This window comes from Patagioenas fasciata, chromosome 7 (assembly GCF_037038585.1).
Source record: "Patagioenas fasciata isolate bPatFas1 chromosome 7, bPatFas1.hap1, whole genome shotgun sequence".
Classification (NCBI taxonomy): Eukaryota; Metazoa; Chordata; class Aves; order Columbiformes; family Columbidae; genus Patagioenas; species Patagioenas fasciata.
Window position 1 is genome coordinate 28529084 of NC_092526.1, and position 25645 is coordinate 28554728.

Here is a 25645-nt window from a genome sequence, read left to right on the forward strand (position 1 = left end):
CCAGTGCATGGATGCCTTTCCTAGATGAGGACAGTTGCCCAATGCTGGAATCAATTATCATTTTCATTCCTTCCTTCCTTCCTTCATTGACTTTTTTTCCCCCATTCCTACCATCCAAGTTCAAGTTTGGGCAATATTGCTGTAGTGACACCTCACTGCCCAGTCTCTGTGTCCATCCTTTAGCTACCAACAGCCCATAGCTTCAGGAGCATCATCCAGATAACTGCTCTAATGTTTGCACCATATGTTGTTGTTTCTCTAAATTTGTATTAATTACTTAGATAGAAATATGAGGCTTGGCATTAAGGCAGTGTTAGAAGTACAGCTCTAAATAGCAGCTATTTTATCTATTGGTTGTTTCAAAATCAAAACAAAATTAGCTTAAAATTGACTTACTATATGTTCACATAGTTTCTAGGCATAATGACAAAAAAAATCTGAGTAGACAGAATTATTTCCCTTCAGTTTATGTGGTTAAGGTTTAAAATCATAATAATAATATAGAATACTTTCAAAATTTCTTTTAAAAAATAAAACTATTTCAATTGAGAAAATGTCTAAATGTACGCTAATTATTTCATTATTTCACTTGCGAGTTAGGTCCTTCATCTCCAGCAACTAGGAAAAACCAAGACAGCTTTCCCAGCATTTCTAATGTCACACATGATTTAACATGATGATAATACTAATGATACTTTCTAACCGGAAAAGCTTTAGGTCAATTGTTTTTCCCAACTCCATTTTTAACAAAGTACAAAGCTATAAAACCCCAGATGGAATAACATAAGTTATAACGGCAACAAAATGGATAACTGTGTTTCTAGACTTTGTCTAAATTGTGCATGTTCCAAAATTATAAACCAGACTGTTTCATATGTTTTTTTTTTTCAGAGCAATAACCACCTCAATCACTATGTGATGAATCTCTGGGTGCAGAAAATTGAGTATCTAATATTTTTAATGCTTTCTAAACCACGGTACTTTAAATAATAAAACATTCATTAAAATAGAAGAGTAGACCAAATTACCATACCAAACATCCTCTGCATCTTCGTCACACTCTGCCCCAAACTGGCAAATGTCACAGGTCGATGTCTCTTTTTGATTGGTTTCACCTGAGCCTTCATTGACTGTTTGATGGAAAGCAGAAGAATATACATTAGTAAAGACAGCACCGTAGCAAAGCACTTCTCTCTCTCTAGAAAAATTGATTCACCACGTCTGCTGAACGCGCTGCTCACCAAGCTGATGCCTGGCCAACAGACAGGGCTTCTGCATGGGCCAACACAGGGAATTATCAAACAGACTGGGTTGAAGGGACCTTCCAAGCTCATCCAGTGCCACCCCTGCCATGAGCAGGGACATCTTCACCCAGACCAGGTTGCTCAGAGCCCCGTCCAGCCTGGCCTGGGATGTCTCCAGGGATGGTTCATCCACCACCTCTCTGGGCAACCTGGACCTGGGTCTCACCACCCTCAGGGGCAAAAATTTCTTGCTCATGTCTTGCCTGAATCTCCCCTCCTTTAGTTTTCCATGTTGGTGTGTGATAAATCCCCTGAATTATGGAGTTAAAAGGGAGAAAGACCCTTCCTCTTCTTTTTCCAATTAAACAATGAGCCCTTCAAGCTGCAGCCCAGGCACGTTGTATGTCCCACAGCCTCACTACTCGGGAATCCTGGAGGTGCATTGACAGCATCACACTCTGCCTTGTGTCCTTTGCCAGTGCTGACCTTGTGACAGACCCAAAGGGATGTTTTCCTTGAAAATGTTTTGAAATTACCTGCTGTGTGGTGCAATCTAATCCATTCCAAAGGCAAAACATTTTTCTTTTCAGATGTACAGCTATGGGCTCCAAGGACTAGTTACCTCTGGCAGGAAAGATTTAGTGCTGTCCAGAGGAGGGGATGATCTCCAGCATAGGTTAAATTTGAAACCCTAGAAAGTCAACACCCTCGTCTGCAGTTGTGTGAGGTTTGTAAGTGGCCCTTAAGTCAAAAACATGAAGGGACTGAGGGGAAAATAAAAATACAGGTGTAAGAGGACTGTGAAAAACTGTTGATGGCTGAGTACAGGAAGAGACGACTAAGGTAGGCACCAAGAAGAGGGTTTGTTAAAATATCTAAAAGTAACACCATCTACATTTATACTAAAGCATATAAGCACCTTTTCATATCTTTCAAAAGGTGCTGCCTTCTAGCAAGACACAGTACCTAAAGATATCCTTTTTGCTGGATACAGAATAATTAAGCCAACCCAATGTCATCTGCCTAACCAGCCTCTGAAGTGTCATCCTTTCATCCAGAGTCAGGACTCTGGTGCAGGCTTTACTGCACAGTTGGGTCCGGCCTACCAAGGCTGGTGGACATACTGAAGCATGTGGGGAGCCCCAGTGACACTCTGATGGGACACGGCCTCAGCCTGATGTCGTGCATCTGCTGCACAAGACCCCATGAATCTGGGTGTTACTGAAGGTTCTTGGGTTGGAGTGCTCCGACTTTAAACATGCTGCTTTTGTTATTTACACCAGAAAGAAGAGTCCTAAGCTTTCACAACGCTGTTGGAGGAAAAACGGCTTTTGCCCCTAAAAGTGTAACCCAATGCCTGCTTTCTTACTCTGGACAAATTATTTAACCTCTGTCCTGCTTCCCACTGTGTAACATGGGAGTAATGTGACTTTCTATCAACAAAGAATATGGAGATGAGTTTATTAAAGATCATGATATGGTTATATACCACAGTGATATGGACCACAGAAATACCTAAGGTAGATGGTTTGTCTCAGAAGCTTTTTCCTGAGGCCTAATATAGTCAGAGTTGTTATGTTCAGGTATGAGCTACGCCAAAGCAATTTCTTATCTCAGTCTTGCTTGAATCTAGACTATATTAAAATGAAAACAAAACAAACAAAACCAAAACAACTACGATTAGCATTCTGAGGCGTTCACCCTATTTGCGGAACTTTGTTCACCTTTATATCCACAAAGCTTATGCACAAAAAAAACCCAAAGGGGAAACTCAAAAATCATCATCTGGATTTCTGTTCTGCATTGTCGGGTCTTGTGGGGAGGGTCTGAGCTGTGGCTTTTCTGTTTCCTTAAATGACTGAGGAACTCTTCAGGCACTTATTTTATAAGAGCGACCATACAAAGGTGGACGGAGTGTTCAAGGGCCACTTCCTCACACCATTAGCACCTCCATGTGCCGCGTGTGTGATCCTGACCAAACAGCACCGGGAGGCTCAGGTTGCCATACAGCTCCTCCCAAACTCTCTGCAGCTGCACCCAGGCCTGGCTCTTTCACTGAGTTTCATCTATATTTTAAACCCAGAAATCTTTTTTCCCAAGGAGATAACTTTGTCAGCAAATCTTGGCTGGGAATTTCCAGTGTTTAAGATATTAGACAGGACACATGATCTGGATTTATCAAGTCATGCTGCTTTGCTGTGCCACAGTTTCACCATCTGTGAAGGGGAAACAGAATATTGGGCAGATACTTTGGGAGCTGTAATGAATGGCTGTATATAAAGTACAATGGGACCTCTGGGCAGAAGACTACTTATGACAGCTGAACACTCCTCACCAGGAATTTAACAATTGCCCTAGTTCAGGAAAGTGAAAACATAATTTTATGGAAAAGAGCTATATTTTTTTCCTTATTCTGCAAATCACTTTCCTTATATTTCCTTTTAATTAAAACCATCCACCCTATTGTTTTTTCTCCTTGTAATATTTCTATTTACAACTGTCCAGCATATGTGGTTTGACCAGGGACTACACACAGTTCCACATCACAAGCTGAATAAAACAACTACTTAACTCATTAAATGGAGGCATTTGCAAGATCGAGCATTCTGAAGAGAACTAAGTGATTTAGAGAGGAACATCCACATTAAGGCACAATGCAGTTCTTAATTTCTACTACAAAATAATAGTTCACTCCTTCATATTTTTCCGAAGAAGCTCTGCACCCAGCGCTCCATAATCAATGTGCACATTGTCATTAAATGTCTGAGCACGCAGCGGTTTTGATTAAAAAAGACAGCTGTTTATCTCTCTCTTCTTCTGCTGTCAGTAACCACAGACAAATTATTCCTTACATTTCCTTAAGATGTGTTTTTTCTCCCTTACACAAACCTACATACCCCAGACTGACCCATGCAGGGGCTTGCTTTCTCCATGCTGTGTAGATAAGTGCTTTGATAAATCTGGGCATCCTAGAAAGAGTTATTTTCCCAATATTTCTGGCTGCCTTTTAGCTTAAGGACTAGTGGATGCTCATTTTCTAAGGTGACTTTTTTTTTATCTCTCTGCGCTTGCTGATTTGCACTTGCTTTCGTACCTCGACTGAAAAAAAAAGAGTTAGTAAAAACAATCTAGTTTCCAGATTCCTCTTCTAAAAATAAAAGGAGTAGGATTATCTTTTTCTCATGTATGTTATGTAGTTCTCATACTATTGATGTTTAACACCAAGACCCTGTATGAACATTGTAGGGCTCCAGGGAGGCTAATTGCTGAAACCCACCGCTTATGACTCACACAACCGAGAAATGTTAAGCTGCAGGTTGCTATTTGTATTAGCAAGATTAGCAACTTCCAGAGTTGAAGGAAATGTGCTAACACGGGTTAGAAGGTCACTAACATTATCTGAAAGTCACTTTGGAGACTATCTCAATCTCCCAGGCAATATAAATTCTTCAGCTGGGAAGGCACCACACACACAATTTACAGAATCAATGGACTGTGGTAACCACAACAGCTCCTGTTTTAATCATTTGGTCCTTTTCTGGTGTTCTCACCGCACTCAGATCAGATAGTTGTGATTTCAAGAATATCTGTATTGCTTGCAAGTCCCACAAGAGAGAAACCATTTTGGAGATATTTCACTTTGTTTTCAAAGCTGAAAAAACAGACTGAAAGTATCATCAGATTGGTCTGATTCTGTGCTTATCTCCTGTAATATTAGGAGAAATCTAAAAGCCCCAAACTGTGCCCCCAGGTGCAGACAGCTCTACTTTCTCTTTGCACTTCAATCTCTGAGTCAAGACTCTTCAGTAGGTACAAAGTGTCACCTATTTCCCAAGTGACTTGCACATACCTCACCTGATGGACCATACTGTGAGGTGTAAACAGAAGTGGAAAGAGGAGCTGGTGAGCCATGAGGGAGAAAGAATTAGGTGGCGACACCAGCTAAACACACATCTCTCAACCTCTCTTCACTAACACGCCTCTGAAGGCAACAGGAAAAACTCTAGAGAGCCTCAGTTCAGTTTTCATGTGGCTTTGTAGCATCACTAGCACTATCCTCATAATCCTCATTCGATATATTTTAACTATACCGCAGAACCCAACAAAGGAACAGCATAAAACATCATCATCACAGACTTGAGTGTACAGAAATATGGTTATAAAGATTTCTTCTGATTGTTTTTTGTATTCTGAAGTTTTCCTTTGATTGTTGTCATCGGATGCATGCTCATCGCTATCCCCAATTCTGACTTCTTGTGGTGGGCCATTTTCGAAGAAGATGAAACAAAGCTTGCCCTACTTCATCCTAACAGGATATCCACTTGTTTTTAGCTATAAAATCTAGGTAACAACAAAAATCATGTGGAGATAAGGGTTGATGGCAATTTTTTTTTTTTTTTTGTGGAAGACAAGGTGCAAATTAAAATGTGGAGGAGAAGAATACTCTTCAGAGCAGCTGAGGTGATCTGGCCAGATGCTTCAGTCCTACCAGGACTGCTCTGGGACGATGACAAGGGGAACAGACAAAGTGAGAAAGCTCTGAGAGACCCAGGCAGAGAAGCCAGCAGAATTCACTAAATGTGTTAGAACAAACGCTACCTGCACCTCTATCAAATGGCTAAAAACACCTCACAAACTCAACCAATAAAAGCCCAGATGCTGCAAGCCACTTCATTCTAATCAATAAGTCTTTTTTATTTTTTTCCCTGAAAGCATTAGCTCAGTCAAAACGTGCAAAGAGAGAAAAACGAAGGGTGTGAAGCAGGGGGTCAACTCATGAATGACTCTGCTCTTGAAGTCTGGCAGAGGCTCAGGACGGCATTATGGTCAAAATGAAAAGAAAATGGCACTACTGTATTGGTAATAAATCCCAACTCTGACATGTCTTTTTCTGCTTTACTCCTGCTGTGGCTCCATCTCGATAAATACAGAATTACTCTCCCTCACACATGCAAACACGTTGGGGAAATTACTTATTGCACAAGAAAACAGTGTCTCTACCCAGCTTAGGATAGCACTCAGAACTTCTTAAGGAGACATGAAATATGCTCCTTCACACCAACTTTCTCCAAGATCAAGTCCTCGAAGCCACCATTTGTCTATCGATGGGCAGGTTCTTTCAACAGTGTCAGGGTTGTGCCATACCTGAGCCCAGGAACCAAAACAACCTTTCCCAGTATTTATATCACTACATGTCCTATCTCAGGTACCTCTGCATTGCCAGCCTGTCCTGGAAAAGGTTAACGGGATGACTTCAGCATGATGCAAATACTTAACAGGGTTTTCAGAGAGGAACTAGATGTACCCAGCCAGCTCAGATTGCTGATAAAATGTGCTCTTATCTTCTCGCTAAAGACCATGTAGATACAGCCTGGCACTGCTTTGATGCCAGACTCAATTTGCAGTGTTTTCCAGCTCTCATATTTCTACTGTGACTCTCAGGTTACATTTTTTTCTTTAAATCACAGCTGGTGGATTATTTCAATGCGTAAGGATCTTAGTTTCCATATATATTTGCTTTAAAAGGTATGTCTAAGCCTTAGGGCTGTGGAGAAAAAGCTTGTGAGTATAATAAATACCAGAATCTATCAAGTTTATAATTTTTAAAAACGAATTATTTTTGTAGGGCTGGCATGTAATTTTTCAGCCCTGTGCAATGCTGAGTTTATGTTGGACAGGAAAGAAGTGCTTCTGAAACAGCTCACTCTTATGCAAGACCCTTGTGCGGAAGGCTCCGATTCTGCCCTGGATACAGGCTAATGAGCGCAAGAAAACAGCATCTGGGAAGTGCCCTGCGTTCAGTAAATAACTACCATGAAAATCATTTCACATTATTACTAAGCGCTGCTGCTCTCTCTAGTTCCGGCTTTATTTTTTACCTCCTGTATTGCTTTCTGTCACACCTTCCTTCCTATTCTCTTGTGGCTTCTTGCCTTTTCCCACCACCCATAATTTTTCATGTGGGGCAGCTCCGGCAGCCTTGCAGATGAGGTTCTACTGCCATGAGGAGGGACATGGACTTCTTGCTTCGCACAGTTTAACGTCTTAGAAGTCTTCAAAGCCTTCTCGAGCTGTCATCCAGGCTTGGAGGCCTCCCCTGGTGAGCTGGGGAGCCTTCACGCCCTCTGAACCTTGTGGCTAAAAGTGGATGGGATGGGAATGGTTTCACAGGAACATGCTCCTCTGCATCTATCAGATGGCACTTCTCTCCTGAAGGTCTCTAAGAGCACCCAGCTCTAAAGTCAGGACATGACACCCCACAGACCTCTACAGGGACTTGCCTGTAGTCCTCCAACCATGGCCAGGAGGGAACAGATTCAGTTCTTACTCAAAGTTCATTTGCTCTAAATAAACACCATTTGCTTGTTTCCGTCTCACGCATATCCCTGGTGTTCCCACAGTGCATTAGATAAAAAATTAAATACGATTAGTCGAGGCCAGTTTCTCCCAGCAAATATCTCTAATGGCATTTCAAAAGGAACGGCTCATTGAATAAAACTCCATTGTAAGCTTTCTGAATGCTGACATGAAACAGCTGTGATTATTGCACCCTTGTGCAGTCCCCCTACAAAATTTGATGTTTGCCTGGTGTGTGTGGGATGCCAACATCGCAGATTTATGAAGGTGTACGATGACCAGCACCGATAGTATTTGCCAGCTTGAGGAAAAAGAGGTTCATTTAATTTTGCCAAGAGCTTCCCCTCATAAACAGCTTTGAGTAAAAAGCCAAATAGCACATGGGGACTATTCGTCTCTGCCTTGCGTTAATTTAATTTTAAAGAGAAATCACTTCCTTGAAGGAGGATTTTTCAAGGAATAGATACAGCTTTGCTGCAAAAACATGCCTGTGATGCTGCCAAAGCTTTTGTGTCATCAGTCCCTCCTCTCTTGTATTTCAATATGCCCAACAGTACAAACAAAACCACCAAGTGGACATGCCTATAGCCCGATGGATGCAGCGCGACGGGTCACCAATCAAGGCCATTATTAAAGGGCCTGGACGGAGATTACTGTAGTCCTAATTGCAAGGACCAGAGATTTTTCAGGATCAAGGAGAAAGAAAAAACAATGGTGGCTGATTCCTCCCTCAGGCTGGCTTGCCTGGCCACAGGGATCATGAAGCCCCAGCTGCAGTCCAGGAAAGTACTCAATATCGTAAAATTTTTCTTATTGTCAGAGGTTCAGATGGAGGAATACGAGTCGGCAGCACCTTCCTCTGCAGGGGAAGATGCTACAGTTGGATGTAAACCACAGAAATTACCCGTCTGTGCTTTCCCTGACCTCTGTCAAGAATTAACATCCCACCTGAGGTCCTAGCGCTTTTATTCACTCTGGGCAGAGAGGAACTTGGATCACCAAATTCAGTGATAACAATAAGTAAGGATCCAATCCGTGGTTTTACAAGGCATACAGTAGGGAAGTCCCAAATGGGCTATGTGACTTTCCAGGGCTTTCTGCACTGAAAGGGTGTTTTTGCCAGCTTCCTACCTGGTGGAGAGATTAACAGACGACTGGAATGTGAACGCTTACAGGTACTCATCTTTCAAGGAACAGAATGAAAGGAACAAAGATAAAACCTGAAAGAACTGTCTAGCATCCACTTGGTGACTACTTCAGTTTTAAGGTCTTTGTCACTTTGCTATTGATTTAAGTCTGTGTATCCTTTTGAATATTAGTATGGCTAGCAAGATAGCAACATCATACATAAAAATGTTCTTTATTCCAGAACAGATGAAACTCCCAGTGGTAAAAGAAGATTTAGGTATCTCTGAAGATTTCTTATCTCTGTGCAGCATAACTCTCTAATGGTTCAGTGCCTTGGAGGGTCATCTGAGATCACTTATCACATAAATCAAATAGGTGGCAGGCTATAAGAGTGGAAGCCTATAGCAATTTCATGTCTTTGCTCGCAGACATCGAATCTATCTTTCAGGCAGACTATAGAGAAGATAATACACCACTCCATTTAAGCCACTGAAGAAACCCAAATCTGGGTATTAACCAATTTTAGGAAGCTTCTCCTAGTCTTGACTGCACCACAATTATCTTGGGAAATGACTGGTTTTAAATCCTAAAGTGCAGAGCGCAGACACTGGTCCTGGTTCTAATTTACACTAAGGCTTCCGTAAATCACTCCGGCAATGGAAGGGAGTGTCAGAGCCAGCGAAAGTCCAATTTGCTTTATGTCCCATTTACATAATCAGAGTGGTGTAAAGTGACTCTACTGTAAAAATTACTTGTATCTACCTTTCACTGAATTCAACAAGAGGAGTGCAGTTTTCTTCTCTCACTCTGTTTTCTGCCCCACCCCCCCCCCCAGGTTATACTCCTTTCTGTGGTGCTAATTCAGGTTACACACATGTGTAACCGAGAGCTGGATGCTCAGGGTGCACAGGAGGTGCAGGCACCTCAGGAACTTGCTAGAAGGTAAGATGAGGGAGACTGCAAAGTTTTTAGGTCCTGCAGGAGGAGATAAAATATTTACACAACATAGATCCTATCTTTTATATAATCCTGTTCTTCAGTAAGCAAAAAACCACTGCATCACTTAATTGCATGGAAATTCCAGTAATAAGACGACCTTTCAGGACAAATGGGGGGAAAAAAAAAAAAAAGTCGATTTTTTTTTTTTCTTTTTTTAATATCCATTATTAGTGGGAAGTTGAGATACTGCATGAACAGCATCATTACTGGCTTATTGTACTCTTTGGTTTATGCAGTAGAATAGTTGTGTCCATAGTACAAAACCCATGACAAATCCTGGTGGCACTGCCGACAGCCTGAGCAGAAAGGCAAGGGAGTTCAGGAGTAGCACAGTCGCTCCTGGAAAGGTGGCAAAGATTTAGGAGAAGGAGCCTCCATGGGCCAGGTCTGTGGATAAACCAGGGATCTATTTTTGTGCTATCACCCAGAATTTATGTGATTGTGTAGGGAAAAATCTCCCAGACCTCCACTAACAAGACAAACAGGTTGAGCGTGATCCATCAAACTCGGCCTTGAGACGAGCAGCAGAGAAGAGTGGATTTCAATCCATTTACACCAGTACAATGTTGCCCCTCTGAGTATAATTTTACAGATGTGTTTATGATATAGGGGGAGCCATATGGCATGAAAGGTTTAAACATTTAATCTCACTTAGCTTCAATACACTGCATATACAGAAAATTGGAAGCCCAGCAGGAAAATGCCAGATTTCATTCTCACTTAGTCGTGATTAACCTTTATGAGCTCGCTCAAGAGTTTTGTCACCTGCGAAGTCATTCAGGGCAGGCAGGCTGTGACAGCCCTGGCTTTTTGCTCTGGCCAAGGTACCACAGCTGCCACGTATGGAAGGTGTAGAAAGGAATACAGGAAGCAAATAAACTGGAGTCCCAGGCATGGCTTAGGTGGGTCCAGTTTAGAGCTGCCTTATACTGGTAGATGGATGCAAAGGAAATAGCTAATACATATTATGCTTTGCAAATAAATATGCTCCTTCTCATTAATATTGATTCCCACACACAAACACTTTAGCTATATTCACTGATTGCATTACCATTGCAGAAGTGTAATTAACAAATTAAAAGGGAGGATTGTGATTCAGCCTAATTTGGGGAAAATCTTTAAATAAAAATAATTAAAAAAAAAAAAGTCTGGTGTTCGAGGATCATTGCCCTCTGCTATTCATTTTAATGTCTTGGACATGCTCTAAGATAAATGCTTTCATCAAAACAAACACGTCCTGGGTATGCCACAGTACTGGCATACACAGGTACTTGAAGAAGCCTCAATGAGACAAAAAACAACCGAACAAAAGAAATCCTGACACATACTAAAGCAGATATGAAATTGCAAATGAAGGTGCAACATCATAGAGAGAGGAAGGGGGAAAAGCCAGTTTGAAGCTGCTCAGATTGATCCGAGACTGCCAGTTTATTCACAAAAACTTGCAAAAAGCAACACAGAATCTGCACACGATCAGCTCAAGTGAAAGTCAATATTAAATACATCCATGGAAAGAGGGAAGGTAGAAAACCTCCCGTACTTGCTGCCCTTCCAGATGCTTGGACAATAAAATAAACCAGCGCTGCTAGGTAAATCAACATCTGCAAGAGCACTCAGAACTCCTGAGCCAAAGTTTGACTGCTTTTCTCTCCAAAAACCAACTAAGCACACCTGGGAGAATAGCTCCAAAATGATATCTTCTTCCCCTCCCATTTCCCACAAAAAACATCTCTCAGGTGATGTAATATTAAGAGAAACCATAATCATTAAGGATTGATCATGCTAATATAATTTTCTGAATGGCTTATTAACCTACTAAGACATGTTTTTCTCGACTTCCCTTCATTAGCGACAGCAATAATTAGGTAAGGACAAAGTAGCAAAATTGATCATATGCTACTGCCAAAGGGGACAGAGAATGTATCATGGACATTTAGCATAATCTCCAAACTCGAGATGCATTAATTATATTTACTAACACAGCTATTTTCTGCCTTTGATAGAAGGAATCCATTAATGTAGGTATTGTATAACAGCAGCTTATTTTTCTCCTATTCCAAAATGGAATTTTCTTTAAAATTCATAACACAAAATGAGACAAGAAAACATCACCATCTCACATGTCTACTGATACCATGTCCTTTTCTTATTTCAGCCTTGACTACCAGTTCTGCTTTAAAAGCGGAACAGCTGCAGTGTGCTGGCTGGGAAGCAAAGAAGTGAGTTATAGTGTCACCTCCCAGACAACAACCCCCAGGGACACTGTCCTCATATTTTGGGGTCAGCTTCAGCCAGCCTTCCCCGGGTCCCCAGAATAAAGCATCTGTAGTTTATGCTTAGGTGGCACTACTCCGAACATGCATCTACTTGCAAATTTTATCAATTTACAGAGGTGATTGAGTAGCAGCTGCACTCTGAGCCCATGTTAAGATCCCGCTTCCCCGTCTGTCATGTCAACAGCAGAATTACAGAATCACTACAAGGTTGGAAGGGACCACCAAAGATCATCATCCAAGGTCAGGCTGAGCTCTGAGCAACCTGGTCTGGGTGAAGATGTCGCTGTTCACGGCAGGGGTTGGACTGGATGAGCTTTGACTGTCCCTTCTAACCCAAACTGTTCTGTGATTCTATCTGGTCCAACCTTTCTTGGCATAAGCACCCCAACGCGTGGGCTGGGGGATGATGGAGCATCTGTATGAGGTTTTGATGCCTACGTGCTGCCCATCACCTTCCCCACCTACGATCCCAGCACCACAGACTCAAACCCCGCGGCCGCCACTCCGACCCTTCAAAGATAAACTGCTGGTTAAGGGATGACCCTGGTCACAGCTGTGATGGGAGGTGACAGGGACCAGTGTCATCCCACAATGGGCTCCACCAGACCTGCAGCATTAATTTCCCTGTGCATTTAAGTGTAAAGAGTGACAAAGGGATCACAGCGATGATGAACTTTTACATATTATTTAAAATGCCAGTGACTGGCTTTCCCTGCACTCCCCGCAATGCGAGCTGTAGGCAGCTTTCTGTAGATAAAAGCATTACAGAGAGCTGAAAAGAGTTGACATTACAAACCTGGCACCCCTGCACAAACAGGGAGAGGGAGGAGCGGCCAAAGTGGGAGCCAGAGATAACACGAAAAACATAAATCCCAACACATTGACCTTATTTAAGTCCAAACAGCATACCACTAGGATACTTAACACAAAAATGTTGAAAACGTTCTTTATTCTGCACACACATTAATGTTTTCTTTAAATATGCAATTCACTCAATGTATGCAATCCCCCTCCTCTTCAGATGCAAAATCCAAAATAATGATTATATCAGTCATTGCTTAATACATTCAACTGTGGCCCTGATTTTCACACATGAATGGTCATTTACATATCATTACCCATCATGCCATCCACTCAGATTTTTCTTCCTAAATAGAGTAATACATTTAAAGTTGTCATTTTCAAAACAAAAATGCTTAAAAAGGGGACTTTCATTTCTTGTTATCTTATCTGTGCTCTTAGCAGCTAATAGACCAGAATATTAAAATGGAAAATTCTCAGTGTGTGTGACAACTGCCACAGTGAAAAGATCTTAGAGAAGAGGCAATTATCAAGGGATTTTTCTCAACTTTGGAAATACAAACGGAAAAGCTGAAGCAAACCAAGCAGAAGCAAAACAGTAATTATAGTGTGTTCTTCTGTTTTCCTAACACAAGTCCTCGTTGGGGGCAAAGCTAGTTCCAACTTCGGGAAATCACTGCAGACATGAGATGCAGTTAGAAGATTTGCATGAATAAATTAAAATTTTTCAATTAATATTGCCCATGCCTACAATAGAGGAAGGATTTTTTTTTTCCCCTCCTCCTGTTACTTTTAAAGTAATTTTCTGCTATGTTTAATTAGGAAATTTCTCTACAGAAGGGAATGTGATAGAAGATTAATTCTCCATTTCCTCCCCTACTGTGTCAGTAGACTCAAGTGGACACTATAAACCCCAGTTAAATACAATGAGGATGATCGAGCATGGAGCTCCTTTCAAGAGGTCGTGTCTGCCAACCGTAGATCTCATTTCAGAACAATAGAAATGAGTGAGAAAATGGTATCTCTCCATGGCGTGGTGCCACAGAGGAGCGATTACAAGTGTTTCGTGGTGCGAGGGTTCACCACGCCAGCTGAGAGGCTTTGCTATAGTGGCTAATGATACCAAACACCGACGGGTGAGAAATAGCATTTCTGCGACTGCTGATGTTTTGGGTCTTTTTGTCCTGTTCCCCACTAATAATTATTCCTCTAGTAGTCACATCCTATTTTTACATCTTTTATGTCAAGTATGAAACAGCAATTAAGCAATAAGTAATGAAATGTTTGCGCTGGTGGGTAATACAGCAAAGGGTTGTTTGTTTTTTCATTTTAAGGAAACAGACAAAGGGCGCAGACTGTATTTATTTTTAATGAACAATGAAGGGAACGAGCTGTTTACCCTCAGGACATAAAATCCTATGAATGGTCTATTGCTGCCAGTGCTGAATAAATATCAGGTTAACACTTTTTTAGACTGAAATCCAAGCCATAGAAAGAACAATTATCTAGGAGAAACTCAGACCCACAAGATACTGGAAGATGCAAGATGCTGTCCTTTGACAGAGAGGGTAAGCAATTTTCTCTGAAGTTTTATTAATTGAGTTGATAAGCACCAAAACAGAAAAAGTGCGAAGGATTTATAGGAGGAAACGCAGACATGTAGCCTACTAGAGACCGAGAGCCTTGCTCATTGATTAACTAGGATCAGACTGTTTTAATACAATAGAAGTTGTCACTACAAGCCTCCTGGGGACAGGAAAGGCTGAAACGGGACAACTGGCAGAAAAAAAAAAAAAAAGTGTAACGTAGAAGAAACTTCACTCCCAATTTTATCCTGGGCCTGAAAAAAAAAAAACCCACAACATTTTGGCTAGTCTGTTATCTATTTTTTTCCCCTGCCCCATTTTGATATGTTTGTAAGACATTCTTAACCCACTCTGCTTGATGCTGCCCTGGTATCACATGGAGAAATGCTCCAGCAGAGCATTTAAGAAGGGGCAGGCACCTTGGCAGAGTCGAAGGGAGAGCGACGAGGATGACATGGTTCAGAAAACACAACTTCCATGGTGAACTTAGGGGAATGGAATTTTTTTGCTTGGGAAAAGAGAAGACCAGTTATCTGATAGCAAAAGGAGTGTTAAAAAGGCTTCTATAAAAAGAAGGATAATCAATCGTTCTCCACATCCACTATTTCTGAGACAAGAAATAATTGATATAATTTGCAGCAAAGGAGATTTAAGTTAGCTATTAGGATTATTTTTTTCCCCCAATATCTAAGAATTATCATGCACTGGAACAGGCTGCACCGGAATGAAGCTGATGTGCCCAGAAGTGGCTTCTAAGACCAGTTCATGCAAATCTCCAGAAGGGACTGTCTAACTATAGTTGTTCCCATCTGACTTGAGAAGGATGGATGAGATGATCATTTGAAGCTACTTCTATAACAACATGTCTACGACTGTATCACAGAATCGTGCTTCATCCCTTTTTCTGCAGGTTAGGCAATGGCTGGGCTCTACACTATGCAGACTCAGTCTTTACTTGTATAAATTCCCAGTGAAATCATGGGGTATTTTTGGTAATGTAATCAAAACACCTTGACATCAGCTGGATGTGTGATGTCTACCCATGTATGACGCTAGTATATATTTTTGCATAATCTCTAAAAGCTCCTGACTCCTTCAAGTTTGGGGGATTTGGTTACACCTTGTGGACAAGATTTCAGCTTTTCTTCTGATCCTGAAGAGGTAGAGGAGCCAACCGTGTCTTCTTCCTCCCTCAGGAGAAAAGGGTTTTTTCAGACATGGTGGTTTGGAAATATCTGTTCCAGTTGATCAAGCTTTTTGTCCCATTACAATAAAATACCTTTTAGAGAAAAAGGCATAGGTCTCTTTTAAAGGCAAAACATTTTCCAAAAAAAATTGTTCAATGGGTTGCAAAATCTACGTTAATACAGAAATACGAGTAACGCACTGCGTTTCCCAGTGCGGTCAGCGCTGCGTTTCCAGTGTTATCACTCAGCCCATCTCTATGTAGACAGAACCTGGGGGGTTGCTCCTGCTCAGAATTACAGTTCATTTGCACAGGGATAACGTAGCCTTTCAGAAAGGAAACATAAAATGGTGAATCAGAGGTCCGGACAGATCCATCTGTAATGTCCAATAAGCATGTGTGTGCCATGTGAATGCCCGGTCACTCTTGTAATTAGCTGTTAAAGCTGAATGGGCAATTTTCAGCCAGAAGTGCATGAAATGCATGGACATTTTAATGATGCACAGAACAATTAAGAATATTACATGCACCGTTCCTGATCACCTTGAGGTTTTCTCTCTACTTAGCATCGGGGGAACTCAACCTCTTTAACCCTCTTAGAGAAAGAGGGCACAACTGGTGTCAGGTAACAGTGAGCTGAATAAATTGCAGCAAAGCTCTTTTTAAAATGAAACTTCTCCTTCCAAAAACTCTTAGAAACTGATGGAAAAAATGTCTGCAGTGAATTCTGCTGAAAAAAAAAAAAAAAAAAAGAAAGAAAGACCAGAATAATAAATGTGTGCCATGTGACAGCCAAGAAAAATGAAGGATCTGATTCAGGTCCTGTTCTAATCAATGGGACTCTCTCCATTACCTCTACTAACAATCACATTAAACCCTTTATGTCTGGTTGAGTACATAGAGCAGAGATAAGAAACAAGAAAGTCTAATCCCTGAAAAAGCAGTGGAGCATCAGGTTGACTACCTGAACTCACCCTGATGCAGGAAATCCGTATGCACAAATGTATATAGAATGCATACAGATGGTATGGATGCTATTTCAGCAGAGAGTAAACCCCTTGTGTCTTACCCCTAAACATGGGAAGAGGGGATCTGAACAAAAAAAAAAAATCAACAACAAAATCATGCAGAAGGCAGCCAGATCCCATAAGTGTAAACAAGCAATGTAAACATAGCTAAGCAATGCAACCCCACGTCTACATACACAGAGACATAAAAAACAGGACGTAGACCCAGTGTGGCGGGGAAAAGCCTTAACGTTATCACATCTTAAGTATTTGCAATAGAAGGTGCAGTGTTGTTCTTGCTCAAAGTACTGTGTAAATTTGGTTTCAGTATGAAAATTTTTCACCATGAAAATTGCTTAGGCAAAGAAATGGAAGGTAGATGTGGGTATGTTTCTTAGCAAAAGCCTATTCAGAGGGGAAGAAGCGTAAACGTCACCTAACCACTGCTTTCACATACCTTATTTTACACTGAGTTGCTATAAACCATCCCCGTAGTATTTTGTTGTAATTACATGCCGTAAAAGGAACAACTGGGTAATTACCTCAGACTCTGCAATAATATTTCCACATTAAAATGTAAGTGCAAGGTGCATAGCTTGTGTCTGTGTTTTATCCATAGGAAGAACACAGGACTACTCATTTGAGGGGAAAAGAACACACATTAAAAAGCTCTCTGCCAGTGCTCTGGGGCTGCCAGAATTTCGGTTGGGTGCCTGCCTTTGCTTAGAACCCAACGCATGGTTTATAAAACAACTGTGTGTGTCTCCAAAGGGTGTTTATACTCTCTGGGAGACTGGCATCCCCAAAGCTTAAAAGTCCCCATTTACACCAGGAGAGAGGTGCTGGAGAAACTGGCTTTCTGACCCTGTGCTGGGATTAACAGGGGCTGCCGACCCCTCGCACGGCTCTTGGGCAGCAATTGCGAAAGTCGAGGGGGAAGGTGTTGTTGGATTAGCTGTATTTCACCTCCAGAGGATTGTCTTCCACATTGAAGGATTTTCTGTCTTTTCTGAGCTTTTGCGCTTCATTTAAGCCCTAAATAAAGCACAAATAGCCCACAGGAGTACACTTTACTCTCTACCTGTCAGAATAATTTCCTACCTGAATTAACTTGTGAATACACTTAAAAAAAAAAAAAAAGCATCTTCTCTGTAGCCTGATCATTTGCCTGCTTTATTTTCCAATCTTTTTTTTTTACGCTGTTTTTCCCTTTTAGGTGTGAGTGGAATCACATTAATGGACTGATGGGGTGAAGTGCAAACACAGGCTCAGACACTGTCTGGTGTATATTATCTCGTTTATGCAGCTACACCAGGCTCAACTCTTCCCTTAACAGAACTTGCATGGGCTCTGTGCCTGCCCCATTTCTCAGCACCTGCATGCTTTGCAGACATGCTTGCACTGAGTTCTTGCCATGGGAGTTGTGAATCCTCTCCTAATTTTGCATTCGGGAGCGGGGGGTGGTGCTAAGTGAGCTCCTGCTGGCCTCAGAAAAACAAACTTCAAAGAACAAGAATAGAAGAAAAATAAAAAGAAGGGGAAAAAAGGAATGCGGAATGTTGGTTAAATACCACTGTTTGAGGTGCAGATAGTAGAAAGTGACGAGGGGATATCAGTGAACAGGCACAGTTCATTCCAGCTTCGTTTAGAGCAGCAGGGAATGTGTCTTCCTCCCCAGCTGCGGCCTTCCACACAGAGGTGATTAATCAAACCCACCCAAATCTCCCACCCACCCTCTGAAAAAGCTTCTTTCAGCTTAACAAAACTTGTCATCTGTGTCAGATTGCTCATCCCGGGATTTCAGATAAAACCCTGGGGGTGCTGTCAGTCCCTGCCTGCCATCGGCTCTGATACTCCGATCATGTTGGCCAAACAAAACAGGAACAACTACCACTTCTGATTTATGCTTTCAAGTTTCTTTTCAGTCTGAATGCTCATGGGGGACCCATTCAGGGAGGACAGCACAGGTTTTTGCATCACTGCTTGGGAACCAGACAGGCCACAAACTCCTGGCCTCGCAAAGCAAAGCTGACTATCTGTTTCTAAGATAACTGTGGATGCACGAAATTTTCAGACAGTAAAGTAGAACTCTTCCCCTGCTCTCCAACGTTTTGGAGAGAGCATCAACAGCATGCCATGGACGGCTGCAGAAGTCAGGAGAGGGCTGGTGGGCAGCAGGAGGCCACCTGAGAAGACCTCAGCTGCACCACACAAACACTGTCTACCAGACACTCTGCCCAAGCTCCGTGTTACTGCTTTATTAATGAAAACAGAAATTCTCTTTCAGCCCTATCATCACAGGTAGTTTAATCAAAGAGCTAACGAAGCAAGCAGGGCAAACACAGCCATGTGTTGTGCTAGTTTCAATAAAAGTACTTCAGAGGAACAGGAACCTCCAGCACCCTGACACTTGGTGGATGAACTGGCTGAAGAACGGATGACTCAACTCTGCCAACAAGATGGGCCCTTTCCAGGAGCTAAGCCCACAAGGAGATCCAAGTCCCCACCAGCATATCCAAAACCCTGTAGTGTATTTTCATCACATCCCACCTTCTTGCCTGGATGGCCTCACTTCTTCGCCATTTCCCACCTCAGGGTTCAGGCTAACAGAAGCAAAATGCCTGTCCCTGTAGGGTTTGAGTCTGCATGTGGGGAATGGTTCTTCTCAGAGACCTCCTCCCAACTTGCGAATTTCCATAGTGCTATTTCTTTCTTATTTCATATCTCCAAAAAATCAGTTTGTTTTATGGGGAGCACCTCCCTAACACCTAAGCAGCTGCATGGTCTTACACTGTGCCTCTCTGCTTTGTTAACGCTGCTGTTTTCCTAACAATATTTCTGTGCTAAAATGTAATTCACACACTTTGCATAACCTGAACAGTAAAAGACTTTTCAGGGGTTAAATTATAATTGCTCAGTGCATCAAGCATGATTGATTTCTCTGCATTTCCTGGTAATTACCCTCCAGAACAGTGTGCATTAGACACTCTCTGCTATCGGAAGTAGTGTCTAGGGTCTTGTGGTCAGGTTCACTAAAATACTCCCTGCAGTATGTGACCTGTAAGACATATATGCATATCCTACTTAAGTGGATTCCATTTTGTTCTTGGATTTGCATCTGATCAAAGGAAAAACATCCATAAAGCTATTCTACCACACTAACATTATTTAGAACAAATTAAAAAAACGGCGTTATTTTTTTCTATCAGCTTCTAATTTTTTCTTCTTACTCATTTTCTTCTTGCCCTTTACAAAATATATTTACAAACAAAAGTCCACATTTAGACTTCATTCAGGATATTAACCTTTACAGAGCATCTATTTTCCCTCTGGAAACATAAGGTTTTTTAATGGTTACTTTTATTTACAATGTAAATAGATTAACAGAATTATGCAGTATCAGAAAGCTTAATCTCAGCTTTGGATCATGTGTGCCTGTGTGACAAATACCCATCTTCTCCCCATTTTGTACAGCCCCATCTATACCTACTGATCGTCCCTGCCTCTCTGACAGGTTCGAAATAAGTTATTCTTGCTCTGAATCAACCTCTATTCAAATGCAGGATCTGATGCTAAAATATATTACTACTTGCCCAGTAGTACTATAACTTTTGCTTTGAATAATGTTATTTCTGATCCTTGTAAAACAGTGGAAAAACTAAGCATCTGAGTAAATGCCATCCTGAATAATTTCTTTTCTTTCACCATTGCCAAGGTAAAACAGTGCACCTGCTTTATCCTTACTTCTCTAACATTTGGTTCAGAAACCTTAAAAGCCAACAAGGGCATTAAGCAGTTGAAAAATGCTATTATACCCTGTTTCCTCCAGAAAAAAGACCTACCCCCAAAATAAGCCATAGCATGATTTTTTTTCAGGATTTTTGAGGATGCTTAAAATATAAGCCCTAATCCAAAAATAAGCCCTAGCTACAGTTCATAAAAAAAGGTCAATTTAAATACCGTCCATGCAGCTATACATGTAAAAATCAAGCACCTTTTGAAGCAAAAAACAAATAAGATCCTACCTTATTTTCAGGGAAATAGGGTATCAGCTGCAAATATCCTTGCTAGGCCATGAACACCGTGTCCTTGGGAGCTAATTTTCCCTCTTGTTACCAGTATTCTATTGGATGGATCTAAATATTCCAACCAGCTGAGCTCTAAACCACATCAAAGGCAACATTAACAAATGGAAAAATTATTACAGGCCCCTCTACCAGCCATTTAATTTCTTGCAGCCTATCCCCATTCTTTCTTTGCACTAGTTCGGCTTGAGGCCCCAGAGATATGACCAGAGTTCAGTGATTTATTCCCAGGGTGCCTTTGGTCATATTGTTCCATTTCTTATTTATCTTTTACAACTGGCCGAACACCAGTAGACATTCCCCAGCACCTATATAATGTTTCAGTGTGCTGTTCACTGGATATTCCCATTTTTCGTGCCACTGTGGCTGAGCAGCCGCCAGTCTCCCCGCCTGCCCGCGCTCTCCAGCAAGCCCATCACAAACCGGTCCCGCACTCCTGAATGGGCCTCGTGACACTACAGCTCCCTCCTTCATTGCTTCCACAAATTTTAAACATCATTCTTGCCTCTTACTTTGGCATTAGATGGAAGGAGCAAACTGCAAGCTCCACAAATTACTCAGAACACAGTATTTGTTGCAGATCTATTTTTTCAGACCTCTTAAGTACACTTGTAACTCATAGCAATTTTGTACCCTGTCTTCACAGAACAGGATAAGGGGTGCAGAAAATGCTTTCATGCTATTGCACAACAACCACCAGAGCCAGCCAGGTGAGTTCTAGAGGAAAGAGGTGGTTTTGCACAGGAGAACAGTGGCAGCTGAATGCTGAAGGCGTGGCAAAGGGACGGAGGATGGTTTTGATGGCTGTTCATGGTGTCTCACTGGCTCTTAGTTGCCTTTTTACTTCCTAGCTTTCTGTCGCAACACATCTCGTAGCTGTATGGTTCCACTGGACATCTTAAATATTTGTATCTACCCACATGGAACATCTCCTGGAGAGGAGAGAATCATTGTCCACATTTCACATGAAGGGACCGAAACAGGGAGGCGATGTGAGGTTGCCCACTGCGCGGGCACTGCCGTGCTTTGTGCTCCCACCACCCAGGCTGAGGGCACTTGTCTTCTTCCTGGAGCTAGATGCCTGGATTTTCTCACTTTGCAGATATTAAGAGCAGGGGCTCAGATTAAGCACCATCTACCATCTTTATACAGTGACAGGAGACGGTCACACTCAACACAGCCTTTGGAAGTAAGACTTCAAACTCAACTTTGCAAAAGTCCAGGCTAATGCTCTCACCACCGTTCCTCTTGAAGATCAGCATCACAGTGTGGAGCAGAAGGCTCTGCAGAAGATCAGGCTTGTGGTGATGAAACAGGGTAGATGTTTTACAGACCGGCAGGAAGGAATCACTATGGCAACACCACACAATTTCATTAGGGATGGAAGAGCTCTTTTCAGGAGAGCGGCATGTTCTGTAAGGCCTAATGCAAACTTATCTTCCCAGGTACAGCTGGAGAAAAATAGGTGGGTGTGTAGATTACTAGAAAATTGGCCTATGCTGCCAGAGCACACAGAAAGTGCTGTATAAGAAAGGACAAAATACCAGAGCCTCCATCATCAGGTTTTGGATGAACAATGCTAGCTACACCAAGATTTGTGTGTTGCCCCTCCTCAACAGGACCACAGATGTTCACTTGTTAAAACTACTAACTTACTAAGTGCAACTATAAAGTTCATACTTCTAGGAATTCTGCATCTCTAAGACAATCCAGGAAACTTCCACCAATTTGATAAAATTACAGAAAACACAACCAAGCCTACTGTAGCTACACTGTCTGGGTAGCAGTTTTGCATCCTCTGAATACAAGTAGCTATTAAGAGGGCCGAGAGCAAGAGTTAATTATGATATCAAAACCAAAGATAAGCAAGCAAACAAACAAAACATGAAACAAAAACCCGAACAAAAACAAACAAACAAACAAAACAACAACAAAAAACTTCACCTCTGCCCATGATTCATTTTGTAGACTTCAGCATTTCATGAATCTAGGCATATAGCTGAGTAAATAAACCTTGTAAGATCAATTTGAACTATTTGTAGAAGTGAAGAAGGGTGGGTACCGTGTTTCCTTGGGTAGAGAAGGAAAGTTATTGCCTTCAGGAAGGGGGTCTGGCTATGGGTGAATGAAAGCCAGCTGCCACTGCACAGATTGGAACATGATCCAAAATCAGATTTGCAGCCGTGCTGGCAGAAGACTGAAGAGGTCGGCTGCTTGTTTTTTCAACTGCTGATGTATTTCCCTCTCCCCGCCTGCTCCACTCTCACCAGAAAGCAGCATGACGGATGGAGTAAGGTCTCCTTGCTCCCAAAAACTGCTGTAATGGAGGCTGCGGGCAGACTGTCAGGGCAAGGCACTCCAAAAATACCCTCTGTGCCAAGGGTCTCCGATTAGCCTCACATTCCCTGTAAAGCCATCGTTATCCTTGCTCCTTGGGCTGTGGTTGTTACACTCGACAGTTCTCTAAAGATGTTTATAAGTTGTGCCTTAGATAATATAATGCTGCCTGTTGAGTGGCAATGGGCAACGCCCTGCAAGACAGGAGAGGGCACGGCCTGAAAAATGCTGGCATCCCTTCTCCAGGCAGCAGACCTGCTGAGCTCCACATAAATCCTACAGAAAGACACGCTGCTTGGACACATCAACCACCAAACAGGTGACGTGTCTATGAAGAGGGGCCACAGGCTCGCAGGAGAAAACTTCCCTCATCTGAGCACATGGAAGTCTGAAAACTCTCAGACTTTTTTGGATTAAAGGTGTTCTTAAACATCAGTCCTCTGAAGAGACGGGCAGAACAAAAACACCATCAGAGTGCTCGAGCTTTTTACTCTCAGACTCCCTGAAGACCACAGCGAGCTCACTGCCTTTGGTCAGCCTTGGATCAAGCCACAGATGCCAAAAAGCCATCCCAAGAGTAACATTGCTTGTGCTGGTGCAGTCTGCCCACGTCTCACCAGAAAGAACATCAAAGAGCAGTACAGAGAATTATCTAAAGGGAAAATAATCCTTAATTTACACTTGGGCAAAGCACAAAGCTTTGTCTTTATTTCCCTTCTCCCTAGGCTGATCTTTTCTTTCTTCTTTCATATTCACCCTTGAATTCTCTTTTCCAGGGTCATGGGCAGGTTTTGACTCTTGGGGTAGATATTATGGGGAGAACAATAAAGAGGTGATTTTGTCCTCAGGAGAAACCTGAAACTTTCCTTGTTGTTTCATTACAAGCACATACAGCTAGCCCGCAGCGCCCACAGTACAACTTGAAAAGAACTGCAGGTCGAAGTATCTCACAGCAGAATATTACTGTGGATTTAGCACTAATTCCTGCTTTATTCCTTTCCTAATTCCTGTATCACATAGCCTTATCTACACAGATAAAGCCCCTTGAAGTGCACTTGCTTTGATGCACGGATGGAAGACTTCTGTCAAAAAAATGTAAGATTTGCTAAGAAAACAATCACCACTATATTTAGATCACAGTCCACTCCACAGTCCCCTGACAGGTTTCAGTGCAAACAAGCAAAGGCTTCCCTTGGCTGACTACAAAAGTTACATTTCAGACAAACCAGTCACCTGCCAGGGTGATGAATTTTAACCTCTGGCAGTATTTCAAGCATGGCCATGGTCTCTTGGTGCTCCCACCACCATTACCAGCACAGTATTCGCACACTGCGTGCGTAGCTAATTCCCAGACTGCCTCGGAGTATTGGTGTCCCTGAAGGACGTACTATTGATCCATAGGGAGATTATCTGAGCTGCTTGGCTTTGGGAGATATGCGCTGTCTCGCTGGCACCCCTGCAGAGAATGGCTGTGTTTAATGCACACTCTGCCTGGATTTTCAGGAGCAATTCAAGCTGAATTGTAATGGTGCAAGGCATAGATCTTTTGATGTCAAATCCTGTATGATTTTACAGTTGGCAACAAAGAAAATTTACATTTGTAGTAGACAGCAACTTTCAGCCAGGAGGATTTCAAAGCATTTTGTGAACTATCATTCAAAACAAATAATGCTGAATGAAGACACTTCTGGGTTGAAATACAGAAAATGCTGAACAGAACTACTCAGCAGCTCAGGGTAAAAGGTGAAGAATACCCCATCCAATTGAATGTGTGCAATGCAATTTTAGTTAGGCAGGATGCAATTACAAAACCTGGAGTCTGGCCAAGCCACCAAGGTTAACTACTCTACTTTTTCAAAAAGTATCATGGGATTTTTCTAATGACCACAAGTTAACGATGTTGTGTCTGAAAGTCAACACCTCTGCCCTTACAGTGGCCTTTACAATCATTTGAAGCAACGGCCTGGTACCAGATCCAATGAGAAAATCCCAAATCACCATTCCCGTTCCTACCATGTCAGAAATTTGCTTCTCTTAGAAACATGGGTTTGGAAGGGATCAAGTGAGTCAGTAGGTCCAGTTCTCCAGAATCACAAGAAATATAACACACATAATCACATCATCGATATTGAGTCCAGAAAGTTTGATATACCTTCTTCCAGACTGACTTTAAATAAAATAAACTTAGTACCTTTCACAAAAGCAGCTACAGAGACCCATGATCAATTCAGCTTAGTAGCATACTTCAATATTTAAAAATGTATCATGAAATTTGTGGTAACTTGCAATACTTATATTCTTGGGCTACGTGATGGAAGAATCAAAGACTAAATACACAGTTACCACACTGGACTATCATGGACTATAGCAGGAAAAGTTACACAGATTACTAAAGGAATAAAGAGACTCTGGCAACCTATTCTTTATTAATCCATCAAATCAGAGATACTACTAATAATTAGTAAGAACATAACCCTTTGTGACACAATAAAAAAATCTCCTGCAAATGAAACGAGACTTAGAAAATAGTCCATGGCGAGCCAAATTTGAGATTGTGATTAACACAATACATACTGTATGTACTTTGCATCAGTTTTCCTATCTTCAGATCTTAATATTGAAGCACAAACCTCCAGCTG

At 41.9% G+C, this 25645-nt stretch overlaps 1 protein-coding gene across 1 annotated transcript in view; it reads right to left on the reverse strand.

The window, feature by feature from the left end:
• Positions 1–25645, reverse strand: part of TMEFF2 (transmembrane protein with EGF like and two follistatin like domains 2) — a 126327-nt gene that overhangs the window by 52342 nt on the left and 48340 nt on the right. Inside the window, exon 5 of the mRNA XM_065841345.2 lies at positions 1034–1130. Within this exon, the coding sequence (XP_065697417.1) occupies positions 1034–1130 (97 nt within the window). The remainder of the gene's footprint in view (positions 1–1033; positions 1131–25645) is intronic.